The 12,090-nt window shown below is 44.8% G+C and overlaps 4 protein-coding genes across 7 annotated transcripts; 2 read left to right on the forward strand and 2 right to left on the reverse strand.

The window, feature by feature from the left end:
* Window positions 1-210: 210 nt before the first annotated feature.
* LOC128253972 (actin-like protein 6B) lies at window positions 211-1,833 on the forward strand. The gene is made up of 3 exons (XM_052982722.1): window positions 211-528; window positions 590-1,432; window positions 1,497-1,833. The coding sequence occupies exons 1-3, from the start codon at window positions 330-332 to the stop codon at window positions 1,730-1,732; spliced, it is 1,278 nt and encodes a 425-aa protein (XP_052838682.1). The 5' UTR covers window positions 211-329; the 3' UTR covers window positions 1,733-1,833.
* LOC128253976 (S-methyl-5'-thioadenosine phosphorylase) lies at window positions 1,832-3,215 on the reverse strand. Its single transcript, XM_052982729.1, has 3 exons — window positions 3,055-3,215; window positions 2,206-2,985; window positions 1,832-2,148 (listed from the first exon to the last, which is right to left on the reverse strand). Exons 1-3 carry the CDS (start codon window positions 3,103-3,105, stop codon window positions 2,110-2,112), a joined length of 870 nt encoding a protein of 289 aa, XP_052838689.1. The 5' UTR covers window positions 3,106-3,215; the 3' UTR covers window positions 1,832-2,109.
* An 859-nt stretch (window positions 3,216-4,074) lies between these two features.
* LOC128253967 (threonylcarbamoyladenosine tRNA methylthiotransferase) lies at window positions 4,075-5,935 on the forward strand. Its single transcript, XM_052982711.1, has 2 exons — window positions 4,075-5,161; window positions 5,227-5,935. The coding sequence occupies exons 1-2, from the start codon at window positions 4,172-4,174 to the stop codon at window positions 5,902-5,904; spliced, it is 1,668 nt and encodes a 555-aa protein (XP_052838671.1). The 5' UTR covers window positions 4,075-4,171; the 3' UTR covers window positions 5,905-5,935.
* LOC128253966 (uridine-cytidine kinase-like 1) lies at window positions 5,917-11,740 on the reverse strand. 4 transcript variants are annotated; one of them, XM_052982707.1, is made up of 8 exons: window positions 11,325-11,740; window positions 10,039-10,624; window positions 7,629-7,930; window positions 7,461-7,567; window positions 7,095-7,402; window positions 6,850-7,036; window positions 6,196-6,789; window positions 5,917-6,140 (listed from the first exon to the last, which is right to left on the reverse strand). In XM_052982707.1, the coding sequence occupies exons 2-8, from the start codon at window positions 10,269-10,271 to the stop codon at window positions 6,024-6,026; spliced, it is 1,848 nt and encodes a 615-aa protein (XP_052838667.1). In that variant the 5' UTR covers window positions 10,272-10,624; window positions 11,325-11,740; the 3' UTR covers window positions 5,917-6,023. The 4 variants fall into 4 exon arrangements, with proteins under 4 accessions (XP_052838667.1, XP_052838670.1, XP_052838669.1 ...); XM_052982710.1 differs by having other exon boundaries at window positions 10,346-10,467; window positions 11,325-11,738; XM_052982709.1 differs by having other exon boundaries at window positions 10,346-10,624; window positions 11,325-11,738.
* Window positions 11,741-12,090: the final 350 nt, after the last annotated feature.

Raw genomic sequence — 12,090 nt, forward strand, 5'->3', positions numbered from 1 at the left:
ATTCAATACATATTTAATTGCTGGCTTTTAACCAATTAAATTGAGCACTAAATCTATAAAATCTAGTAAATGTGCTTGTCTAAAAATTATGCTAGAATTGTGGAGTTATTTTATAAACCTGATGAGATATATAGCCAGATCTAGCTTGAAATTGGATAGACTGGCAGCACTGAGTCACAGAAACATCGATAAGAACAATCGATAGCTTATTGGGCCATCACCAGCAAGGAACAAGCGTCGTGAAAAAAGCCGCAAAATATACACAGACTGAAAGATTTTGGCGAATATCTTGAACAAATAGCAAGGAAAAGCATTTTCAAGGCGCCAAAATGAGTGGCGGCACCATGTTATATGGCGGCGATGAGATCGGCGCCCTGGTCTTTGATCCCGGTCACCACTCCCTGCGAGTGGGCTACGCGCAGGAGGATTCGCCCAAGGCGGAGATTCCCTCGGTTGTGGGGATTGGAGCAGCTCCGGAGACCAATCTCGATCCAGAGACCAAGACGGACAACAATGCCACGCCAAATAGTAAGATCATCCGTTTAAATCTTTATGGATAACCCCTTAACCAAAAAGTAATCCCCTCCAGATGCTGACCAGCGCAAGTTCTATGTGGACACCAATTACGTGAATGTGCCACGATCCCAGATGGAAGTGCAGACCTACATGAAGGACGGCATGATTGACAACTGGGACTTGTTTGAGAAGGTGATCGATTACGCCTACGCCAATGTTATCCAGTCGGAGCCGGAATACCACCCGGTGCTTTTTTCCGAGGCCTCATGGAATGTGCGCAACAACCGAGAGAAGCTGACCGAGTTGATGTTCGAGAAGTACAACGTTCCGGCCTTCTTTCTGGTGAAAAACGCTGTCCTGGCCGCCTTTTCCAGTGGGAGGGCCACAGCATTGGTTGTGGACAGCGGAGCCACCCATACCTCGGCCGTGCCCGTCCACGAGGGCTATGTCCTGTCGCAGGCGGTGGTCAAGTCACCGTTAGGTGGCGACTTCCTCTCTCGGCAATGCCGCCAACATCTGGAGAAGCACGGCATCGATTTGTCGCCGGTGTACAAGATCGCCTCAAAGGATGTGGTAAAGGAGCGCGACAACGGACGCTTTACGCTTCGCAAGCTGCCTGAGAACCTCACGCAGTCGTGGCAGAACTACATGCAACAGCTGATGATGCAGGACTTCCAAATGAACGTGCTGCAGGTCCTCGAAAATCCCTTCGACGAACGAGTGGCTGCCCAGATACCAACGGTGCACTATGAGTTCCCCAATGGCTATCACCAGGACTTTGGCTCAGAGCGCTTCAAAATAGCCGAGAGTCTATTCGACAATGCCATGCTGGGTGCTGGCCAACTGGCGTCCACCAGCGTGGGCATGTGCGATGCGGATGTACGACTTTCGCTGTTTGGGTCGGTGGTAGTTACTGGTAGGTTTATACATTCATCCTAAGTAGTTTTTCTCACAGCTAAACATACAAATTGTCTTCTCAGGTGGCAATACTCTACTCCAAGGTTTCCCTGAGCGACTGAATCGCGATCTGCAGCTGCGTGCTCCCTCTAACACGCGCCTGAAAATGATTTCCGCTAACGGCAGCGTGGAGCGAAGATTCGGAGCCTGGATCGGCGGCTCCATTCTGGCCAGCATAGGCACCTTCCAACAGATGTGGATATCGTCGCAGGAGTACGAGGAGGCCGGCAAAAGCCAAGTGGAGCGCAAGTGTCCGTAAAGGCAGTGCGCGCCATCGAATTCCAATTTTAATTTTAAAGACGCAACTCTATGTAATTAATATAAATGTGAACTTTTAAATGTCCCAATTTTCACACAGTTGTTTAGAAATAGTTTGCATTTGGTTAAGGAAATGTTTGTTAGTTACATATGTATATTTTTTTTTTACTGCGACGCTGTGGCTGACGTTACAGTCTCACATTTGAATGGAATTTTAACCGGGTGCCTCTTGTCCTCGGGATCGAGCTCGTATTTAATGGATATGGAGTGAACTTTGGGTCCACGCTTTCTGTGAAACTGTTGGTAGAACGGTGGTACATACAACTTGCGGCGAATCAGCGTTTCTTCGGTTATTTCATGGCATAGTTTTATAAAACGTCACATGGCTCCCGACATGGTGTTGTTGCAAACGCATTGCTGTAAGGGAATATAAATGATGTATCTGAATGTGTGTGTATTTATACAACCGCCCACCTTGGCATTAAGTATGTCCTCGGACCAGTCCTCCTTGGCAATTCGACCCACTGCATTGACCAGGATCTTCTTCACCTTAATCACGTTCTCGGCAAAGGTTCGCAGGACATCCTGCACATTGACACCCTCACATCCCATGCGCCAGCAGTCGTAGTCGGTGGCAATGGCCACTGATCCGTAGAGCAGACCCGCCTCCTTGGCCAGCACCACCTCTGGGCACGTGGTCATGTTTATGAGGTCACCGCCCCACTGGCGGAACATTTGGCTCTCGGAACGCGAGGAGAACCGCGGCCCCTCAATCGTGACAATAGTGGCCTTCTGGTGAGTGGGAATATCCAGCTCCTTGGCCGCCTCGAGCAGAATGTTGCGGGTGCGTTCGCTGAAGGCCGGAAACATGGGCAGGTGGCAAACACCACGTGGACTCTGGGCCTTGCCGTCGTAGAAGGTCTGCAGCCGTTTGGTGGTCCTGTCGATGAAGTCGTGCGGCACCACCAAATTTCCCGGCTTGATGTCCTCACGCAGGGAGCCGCAGGCGGTGGACACAATCAAGTGGGTGCAGCCCACGTCGCGCAGAGCCCAAATGTTGGCCCGGTAGTTGACATTGGAGGGCATGATGTCGTGCTTGCGCCCATGTCGCGCCAGGAGCACACACTGCACGCCATTGATCTCGCCCTCGATCAGTGCATCAGAGGGTTCGCCGTATGGTGTCTCCACCACTCGCTCCTGGCGCTGTTCCAAGATGTCCGGATCGTCTAGTCCCGAACCGCCAATAATCCCAATCTATTTGGGGTTATTTTTAGTTTGTCATTCAAAATATTAATCTTAATTTTGAAGGGGTCATGGTCTAACCTTGATCGGTAGCGGATCCAGATCCGTGTCTTTACATTTAATCGTAATCATGGCTAGCGAGGGATTGTGCTTTTACAAGCTGCTTTGGCGGCGGTCTGGAGCAGATTGAAACTGAAAACGTTCCCGCTGATAGCGCACTGATAACTGTGTGTCTACACAGTAGGGTGCACGGGCCGCAAAAGCTCGGGCATATTCGAAATGGCACACCGCTCGCTGTTGCTTAAAAATAAAAATCATTATCAATAAGTATATTAAAAAAAAATAAAAATCTTCTAAATGAATAGAAAAACCGAAGCAGCTCATTATGGCGTTTCTCATTTTTTTGTTTGTCGACTTTAAGTGATTAAGTTTTTGATTAAAAAAACGCGAACAATAATTTTTGGCGGTCTCTGACTTTGATTAAATATATAAAAAGAAATAAAAGTAAATAAGTTCATGAACTTCATTAAAAAGTTAGGCGAAGAATTTACTCGATTTTAAAATCTGTTACATGACATTTACCTATATGTATGTAAAGCAGATTGTAGACTTCTTTTCTATAAAAATTACTCTGTCAACCTTAAATGGAAACGTTTAACATTTTAAACTATTTTATTTTAACTTTGGTAGAATGAGACAACAGAAACAGAAATTGAAAATTAATTTAACTAGTTTTGGAGCCATATTTCCTTTACATGTTAAAAATCTCTATTAATGAAGGTAGGACTATGACTCTATTTTTTCTAGTGTTTTTTTTTAATGTATACTATAAAACTCAAACAACTTGTTAAATTTTGTAGGTAAAGGATGCGAAGTATAAATAATACTTATGTAGCAAAATACGTATTTATTTATAAATTTTGAAACAAATGTTATTAAAATTATAGGTAGTGCAATTCAAAGGGGTGATAAAAACCGAAAACAAGTATTTAAAAAATGTTACTTATTGAACTTATTTAATAAATTTAGTGACCAGGGTATTTTTGTCGTTATAGCCGAGCCTGTTATCGATTCCACCTATGAGTACCCTGCTCGCATTTTCCAACACTGCCGAACTTATGAAGAAGCAGCACAAATGTAAACAGCTGAACGTGTTGCACATGTGTCTTGGATTTGGGAATCGCCTTCAAAACCAAAGATGTACCACCTTGGACAGGATCTGCCGGGCAACGACGTGGATGACATTGAGGACCTGATATCCGCCGACGATGTGAAGCCGCGGGAGCGTTATGAAAACAAGAAAAACGTGACTGTGCGCGCCAAGAAACGCACGCCAATCCGGCTAGAAACTGATGAGGAGGTGGAGAGACCAAAGCCCACAATTCACGAGAGTGTCATTCCCGGCACCCAAAAGGTGTTCGTCAAAACATGGGGCTGTGCCCACAACAACTCGGACTCGGAGTACATGGCCGGGCAACTGGCCGCCTATGGCTACAGATTAAGCGGCAAGGAGGAGGCGGATCTGTGGCTGCTCAACAGCTGCACGGTGAAGAATCCCTCGGAAGACACGTTTCGCAACGAGATCGAGTCGGGCATGCGAAATGGCAAGCATGTTGTGGTTGCCGGCTGCGTGCCCCAGGGAGCTCCCAAATCCGACTACCTGAGCGGCCTTTCCGTAATTGGTGTCCAGCAGATTGATCGCGTGGTTGAGGTCGTGGAGGAAACCCTAAAAGGACACAGTGTGCAGCTGTTGCAAAACAAGAAGAAGGTGCATGGCCGTCGTCTGGCCGGAGCTTCACTCTCGCTGCCCAAGGTCCGCAAGAATCCGCTGATCGAGATCATATCCATCAACTCAGGCTGCTTGAATCAGTGCACCTATTGCAAGACCAAGCACGCCCGCGGCGATCTGGCCAGCTATCCACCCGAGGAGGTGGTGGAGCGCGCCCGCCAATCCTTTGCCGAAGGCTGCTGCGAGATCTGGCTTACGTCCGAGGATACTGGAGCTTATGGTCGCGATATAGGCAACTCGCTGCCGGAACTGCTCTGGCAGCTGGTGGAAGTGATACCCGAGCACTGCATGCTGCGCGTGGGCATGACCAATCCCCCCTACATCCTGGAGCACCTGGAAGAAGTGGCCAAAGTGCTGCAACACCCAAGGGTCTATTCTTTTTTGCATGTTCCCGTGCAGGTCAGGATTTAATTATAGATTTCTGTGTACCTCTAAGTCTAACCACTTCTTGCATCTGTTTACAGAGTGGAAGCGACTCTGTCCTAGGCGAGATGAAGCGGGAGTACTGCCGCCAGGACTTCGAGCACGTGGTTGACTTCCTTAGGAAACGAGTTCCTGGCGTCACCATCGCCACAGACATTATTTGCGGATTTCCCACAGAGACCGAAGCTGATTTCGAGGAGACAATGACCCTGTGCGCCAAGTACCAGTTCCCCAGCCTGTTCATCAATCAGTTCTTCCCTCGTCCAGGCACACCTGCTGCCAAAATGGAGCGCATACCGGCGAATCTGGTGAAGAAGCGAACTAAACGGCTCACGGATCTCTTCTACAGCTATGAACCTTATGCAAATAGGACGGGTGAAATATACACCGTTCTGGTCACGGAAGTTTCCCACGACAAGCTTCATTATGTGGGCCACAACAAGAGCTACGAGCAGGTGTTGCTGCCCATGCGGGAAAATCTCCTGGGCACTCGTGTCCATGTGCGAATCACCAGCGCCAGCAAGTTCAGCATGGTGGGCGAGATTTTGGACGACGAACGGGACTGGACTAGATGTGCAAATAAGCTGGAGGGAACGGAGGAGGTGCAGATCCTAACCAGAAGTCGGGAAAAACTGATCCAACGCTATGTGGGCATTGCCCTGGTGGTGGGAAGTCTAGCCTTTCTCACACAGCTGCTTGTGCGGTTTCTACTCCAATAAAACAGCATCTCGTTCCGAATTCATAATTTAAGTAACGCTTTTGGACTTAACCTAGGATACATTAGAAACATGATGGTTCCAATAGTGTGTAGTGTGGATGTGGGTTGGCCCGGATCTCCTCAGTATTCATCAGAGGGTTCCGTGCCAAAGTAGCGATCGCCAAAGTTACCAATGCCGGGTATAACATAAAACTTACTATTAATCTCCGGATCCAGAGCGGAAGTAACAATTTTCACCTGCATAAAACGAAGGTCAAAGAACATATTTTTAAGACACCAATGCTTTTCTCACCTTTGGGAAGGCATAGGCAATGGAGTGTACACCGATCTCGGCCATCAGCAGCGAGGCCAGGATAATGTTGTCCTCGGGCACGTCGTGATCCAGCAGCACCCGAATGGCCATCATGGCCGCCGCTCCGGTGGCCACGGTGGCGTCCATTAGTATCACCTTGTAGTCTTTTATGTCTTTGGGCAGCCTCAGGTAGTAAAGCTCCGGCTCGCCGGTCTTAAGATTTGTCTGGATGAGGATCTTCCCGATGCGAATGTCCTTGCACACATCGCACACCGCCTGCTCCATGGTTTCGCCAGCTCGGAGAATGGAAACACCACAGATTTTCCGCGACTCCATGCGCTTGCCCTCATAAAGAACACCCTGAGGCGTTTCCACGGTGGTTGTCTTGAAGGGAAACAGGCTCAGTGCAAACTCGATGACCAGCCGGATGAGGCGCTTTGAGTAGAAGATGAACTCATCGCGGGATGTATTCCGGCAGCGGATAAATGTGTGCAGGCCCTTAATCTGTGGGGTGGGATGCAGCAGGTGCAGAGAATGTGGCATGGGCTGGTCCTTGTAGGAGTTGGCTAGAGTTTCGCGAAGTTTAAATCCGCGCTGATAGAAGATTGAACGAATATTTAGATTAGTTTATAAGTATCTTTCCGTAAACCTTACCAGCTGAAGTTGTGTGTGCACGTGCTGCACGATGAGATGGATGGCAACCTTGTTTTCGCCTCCACGAGGCACAATAATGTCCGCATGGGCCATGGTTGGAGCTATATAATTGCAATATGAGGGCTTCACCATATTCAGGTATTGCTTAAGTACGCCCCTAAGGTCGCGTCCGCGCTGTGAGATGTCCCTGCAATTGTCATTTCCTGTTAAAATCAAGTAAGGCATAGGTAGATCCATCCAGTAACCTTTTTAACCTCCTGGCCAAGCGAATATCAGGATCTGTGTCCACAAAGATCTTCATATCCAACAGTTTAAGCACCTCTGGGCTGTGGAAAGTGAGAATGCCCTCGAAGATGATCACGTTGGCCCCATACATGGTCTTCGTTTGGCTCTCACGGCCATGTGTCACAAAATTGTAGACAGGAACCTCAACCTTGCGGCCCTCCTTCAGTTTGGTCAGCACATCTAGCAGCAGTTCGATGTCAAAGGCATCAGGGTGATCAAAGTTGTATTCGTTGATCAGTGCCTGCTCATGCTGTTTCTCATTTAAGATCTATAGAGTAAATACTTTAATGGGTTTCGGTATGCCTTTAAACTCAATGTTGTTCTACCTTGTAGAAACAGTCCATGGATAATAGAGTCACCCAGGGAACATCCAGGCTCTCGATGATTTTCTCGGCAACGGTGGTCTTGCCAGAAGCACTTCCTCCGCAGATTCCTGAAGAAGATGCAAGATATTAGAAGCTACAGTAATAGGTTTAATTACATTATAATCTCACCTATGACAAAGGGCTCTACCTGCTGTCCAGCACAATTGTACCACGGCGGACGTCCGGCCGTGTAGATCGTGCGATTGTTTGCGCGTATGATGCATTCGGACGGATTCGCGGTGGTGGTCTGATTGCCAATAGATGTGGTGCGTTGCCTCCTGCCGGAGCGTTTCAGAGGCGACTCTAGCGAGGGTTTCGCAGGTACTGTGGTGGGCGAGGCCGGGCAACAGTTAAGATCTCCGGGAAGGCCATTACCCAGCTCGGCATATGGATCCACATAGAGTGGCTCAGTGACATCAGAACGGTCATCGCTGCAATGAGTGTATGTACCTAGATTAGTTGGCAATTACCGAATTTTAATCTCCCACCAAACAATGACGTTGAGTTCAACTAAAATAAATGGAATTCTGTGATTAGCCAAGCCACGATAACGCTTTTATCACCGGCCACTGATTAACTTCACAATAATTTCAAATATTTTGGACGGTACTGAAATACAGAGTACTGATTTTGTTAGTGAAATTTCTTCAGGGCAGGTGTATTGCAACGCAAGCTTAAAGTTGTGAGTTCAAGGATGCAGTATACTCACTGACCTACTCTACTTTTAGGAACCCCTCCCCCGCTCCACTATTTTCTTAACCCACACAAGCGCATGATACCAGAGATATCGCCTACGCAGAAATTAATCAACTGTTCAATAAGTTCTATAAATATACCTAGTTACTTAAGGCTTTTATTGAGTGTAATAGAAAATAACATAGATAAAATTATAAGTTTAATTGTTGTATGAACGAATGATAACAGATAATCAGAAATGTGGGTCTGGAGAAAATATTGCATGAAAATGCAGTAATTTGATATAGCAGTTTCGCCTTTTTTTGTGAAACACGAAATGAGTATCAGGGTGGCACATTTTAGGTATCTCTATACCAATTAGTGAAAAATAAATAAATTTGGAAAATATTGATGATATACAAGATCAGTTCATAAAAGTTATGGAAAATATTATAATTTTCAGTTGTAAAATTAGAAACGTGACACACCCTAGTTTCAATAATGTGCCATATCATTAATATTTGCATATGCATATGGAAGTGTTACGTTTGGATATTTCCGCCATGTGCGCTGCAGAATGCTGACGTGACCCTCACGATTCGTGAGTAACCGAAAAGTTTTTCCGGCCATATTAAGCCATTAAAATAATACCACTACATTGTGCCAAATACAAAAACAAGTTATATATATTTCTGGGAGGTACCCAGGAGCAGGCATACAAAGCATTGCCAGACGGTCCATCTTTTGGATGCGTAGGCCCGTTCGTTGCACTCTCTCTCCGCCTTTCTCTGTATTCCCTGGTTACTGTGCCAAAAAGAAATACAGAGCACACGGGAAGAAAAAATGGATGTGGTATGTTGATTAATTTGAATCCAGTATTTATAACTTTTAAAATATCAACATTCAAAGTGAATAATTAGTTTTTTAAGCCAATGGTTTTTGTTTACAAAGGAATTTACTCAATGTTTTAGTCTAATATGCTGTCTTATTAAAACAAATATTAAACTCATATCTATTTAATAATATTCACATATCAAAATTAAAAAATTTGTTTAAAGACCGATTTGAATTTGTACAAAACGGTTCGGAAAAATGTTTTTATATTTCAGAAACGAATATACAATATAATGATTTTTAAGAGTAATGTGTTGGAGAATATTAACTGAACTATTTTTTTTTTAATTAACTAGAAGTAATACCTTAACAGGCTTGAAAATATAATATACAAGTTTTTTTCTCAGTGCAGGGCCAATAATCTAGTGACGCCAGAGTCAGAGATTCCTCAACATATTTATAGTTTTTTGTAGTTTTTGCACACCAAGAAGAGAGAGAGGAAAGGAAGAGAGCGCCGCGTTTGCCACGTGTGCTGCGCTCTGGCCGAAAAGGAACAACAGGTTATGGCCATCCAGGTAGGACAAGGACAGCAGGCATTCCAGGGGGAGATGAATGGATGAAGGATTAAAAGGAATGGAGAAGAACTGGATTTGGCAAACAAACCGATAGACGTGGCTTCTGTGATCGCAGCCATGTTGGACATTTTGAGAGCGCACTTGCTGACGCTATCGTCTTTTCTTTATTATTTGTTGTTATTTGCCGCACCGCAGACTCGATAAACAATGTTAACACACAAAACGCGAACGTTAATTAAACACTGACAACAGAGACGAGGCAAAAAAAAGAGAGGGAGAGAGTGTACTGGACAAACAACACCAAAACAATTAGAATGGCGGTAAATGACACAACAAAAACAACGCACTCACACACAGATACTCATGCACAAATGTATATGTTTTTAAATGGGATTTCGATTTCGATTGCTTTGGTTATTTGTTACGTTAAATATGAGAAAAATGCAATGAATTACATGTGACCATTGGTTTTGGCTGCTGTAGCCTTAACCTTTGACTGCTGGAGATGCTGTTGTTGTTGTAGATGTTGCTGCTGCTGTTGTTGTTGCTGGTGGCTAGCGATGGTTAGTAAACCGGCGGATGCGGCTGCAAATGCTGATTTTGGCACATCACTACTGCTCTTGATGCTGTTATTATTATTGTTGCTGTTGTGGGCCGACTTGCTGCACAAAAACGTGATGCTGCTCATTTTAGCCCGCTTCTGTGGGCGTGAGAACTGAGAACCTCAGCCGGCGAGGCTAATCCGCAAAATGGGTCACTCACTTCACAAAAATACGCTCACGCGAATCGTCGGCGGCGCGGATTCGCATGTGATTCAAAGCTTTTATTTCCTTCACTGCGAGGATGGTCCGCCTTTTGCGTTGCGGCCTATCTTTACTCGATAACTAATAAAACAAAGTAATTCAGTGTCGGTGTGAGGTGAGCGGCGTTTGGGGATTGAATGAAAATAAAAAGTGTTAAGGCAGCGCTAAGGTTAAAAAGCTGCGCTGCTTTCGCCTCTGCCGGCGTCGTCACAGCACGGTTGTTGTTGTTGTCGCCTGCCTTCACTCAGAGATGGGCGCGTGTCGTGAGTTTTAGATAAAACAATGAAAATAAATTAATGTTTTCTATTTTAGAACAACTGTATTTATAATTTTTTGAGCTTTGAAAAATGTATATTGGAAAGTAAAAGTTTTGGATAATTGAACTACATACAGTTTTATGAAAACTCTATAATTTATATGGCATCATCTGTTTATAGTATAAAATTGTTAACTCTTAATTCACCCCACTATTCCCAACGATTTAACAGAAACTTCCCGAGTCCGTGAGTAAAAATTTCGCTTTGTGACGAATTGGATTGAAGAAGACTTGCTCACGCGTACATCTCTAGCTTGTAACTGTTCTCGCAGGGGGTTCGCTACGCTGTCCCGCTCTTTCGCCCGCCAACTTTCTCACTCTCTCTGTCTCGCTCTCTCTCCCGATCCGATGCAACCGGCGACTATATCGAAATTGAGTTTATCACATGTTATATACGGTGGTGTTAGCGAACGCAGACCCTATGCCATTTTTCTAGCATTTATTTATATTGCGTGTTTAGTTTTAGAGGCCCCACGATGGATGATGAATGGCTGACTATTGGAGCACATGCCGCTGTGTGTGTGTGTATCACATTCTAATGACTTTTGTTGGATTTTCACACTTTACTTTTCGCCGTGCGTGAATTAATGCCTTTTAATGGCATTAAAAAGTCGTTCGTTACCTGTCGGAGCTAGCAGAACTCGATGGGTTGTAGAACTTGATTTGTTTCGTCTGGGACATTTCGGTCAGGAAATTTCGATTTTGATTGCAGTTGGCCAACAATTGCAGCGATTAGAAAATAACACGCGGTGATTATTTCGTCGTGCCTCTCCCTCTCCCAGCAAGTGACTGATTCGATTCTAAAAGCGTTGCGTTGAAAAAACGTGTGCGCGTAGTATACATATAGAATTCCTCGAGTGTAAACAGCCAGCTGACACAGGGCAATTACTGAATGGGAAAGGCATTGAAGCTGCGGATCGTAAATTGGCTTATTTTTCTCCATTTGATGCTGTCATTGAGGCATTTATTCGAATGTTTTTGTGCAAATCAATTCGATTTTTCAATGCGCTCAGCTGTTTGAGCTGTTTTAGTGTTGCAAAGCACTGTTTGCTGTGACTTATGGATAGCGAGGTGAATGGCTTAGAATTCCAAAGTGTGAATGGCAAAAAGCTGTGCGGCTGTTTTGAGTAACAGTACATAGGCCATTAACAAAATTTTGAAACAAATCTTTTGAATTCTGTTTTAATTACTTTGTAGGCTATAATAAATATATTATATGCCTTAAGTTTTAAAGATTTTTAGGGAATAATTTTAGATTTTTGAATAAATCATTTAAAAAGATTTAATTTTGCTGGTAAAGATTGTTGCCATGCCATTTTTAGCAATTTACAATTTTAATTGTTATAATTCTTTAGGTACTTCATTTGCCGACTTCACATTTCTAGGAA

This window comes from Drosophila gunungcola (assembly GCF_025200985.1).
Source record: "Drosophila gunungcola strain Sukarami chromosome 2R unlocalized genomic scaffold, Dgunungcola_SK_2 000004F, whole genome shotgun sequence".
NCBI classification, from domain to species: Eukaryota; Metazoa; Arthropoda; class Insecta; order Diptera; family Drosophilidae; genus Drosophila; species Drosophila gunungcola.

Bases quoted from the DNA above. Each gene is read 5' to 3' on its own strand.
- LOC128253972 (XM_052982722.1), top strand. From the start codon at position 330: ATGAGTGGCGGCACCATGTTATATGGCGGCGATGAGATCGGCGCCCTG. The intron at 529-589 runs GTAAGATCATCC...AATCCCCTCCAG, and splicing joins CAACAATGCCACGCCAAATA to ATGCTGACCAGCGCAAGTTC. The intron at 1,433-1,496 runs GTAGGTTTATAC...TTGTCTTCTCAG, and splicing joins TGGGTCGGTGGTAGTTACTG to GTGGCAATACTCTACTCCAA.
- LOC128253976 (XM_052982729.1), bottom strand. From the start codon at position 3,105: ATGATTACGATTAAATGTAAAGACACGGATCTGGATCCGCTACCGATC. The intron at 2,986-3,054 runs GTTAGACCATGA...AACCCCAAATAG, and splicing joins TGGATCCGCTACCGATCAAG to ATTGGGATTATTGGCGGTTC. The intron at 2,149-2,205 runs GTGGGCGGTTGT...ATTCCCTTACAG, and splicing joins AGGACATACTTAATGCCAAG to CAATGCGTTTGCAACAACAC.
- LOC128253967 (XM_052982711.1), top strand. From the start codon at position 4,172: ATGTACCACCTTGGACAGGATCTGCCGGGCAACGACGTGGATGACATT. The intron at 5,162-5,226 runs GTCAGGATTTAA...ATCTGTTTACAG, and splicing joins TTTTGCATGTTCCCGTGCAG to AGTGGAAGCGACTCTGTCCT.
- LOC128253966 (XM_052982707.1), bottom strand. From the start codon at position 10,271: ATGAGCAGCATCACGTTTTTGTGCAGCAAGTCGGCCCACAACAGCAAC. The intron at 7,037-7,094 runs GTTACTGGATGG...TGACAATTGCAG, and splicing joins TTGGCCAGGAGGTTAAAAAG to GGACATCTCACAGCGCGGAC. The intron at 6,790-6,849 runs GTAAGGTTTACG...ATCTTCTATCAG, and splicing joins TGCACACACAACTTCAGCTG to CGCGGATTTAAACTTCGCGA.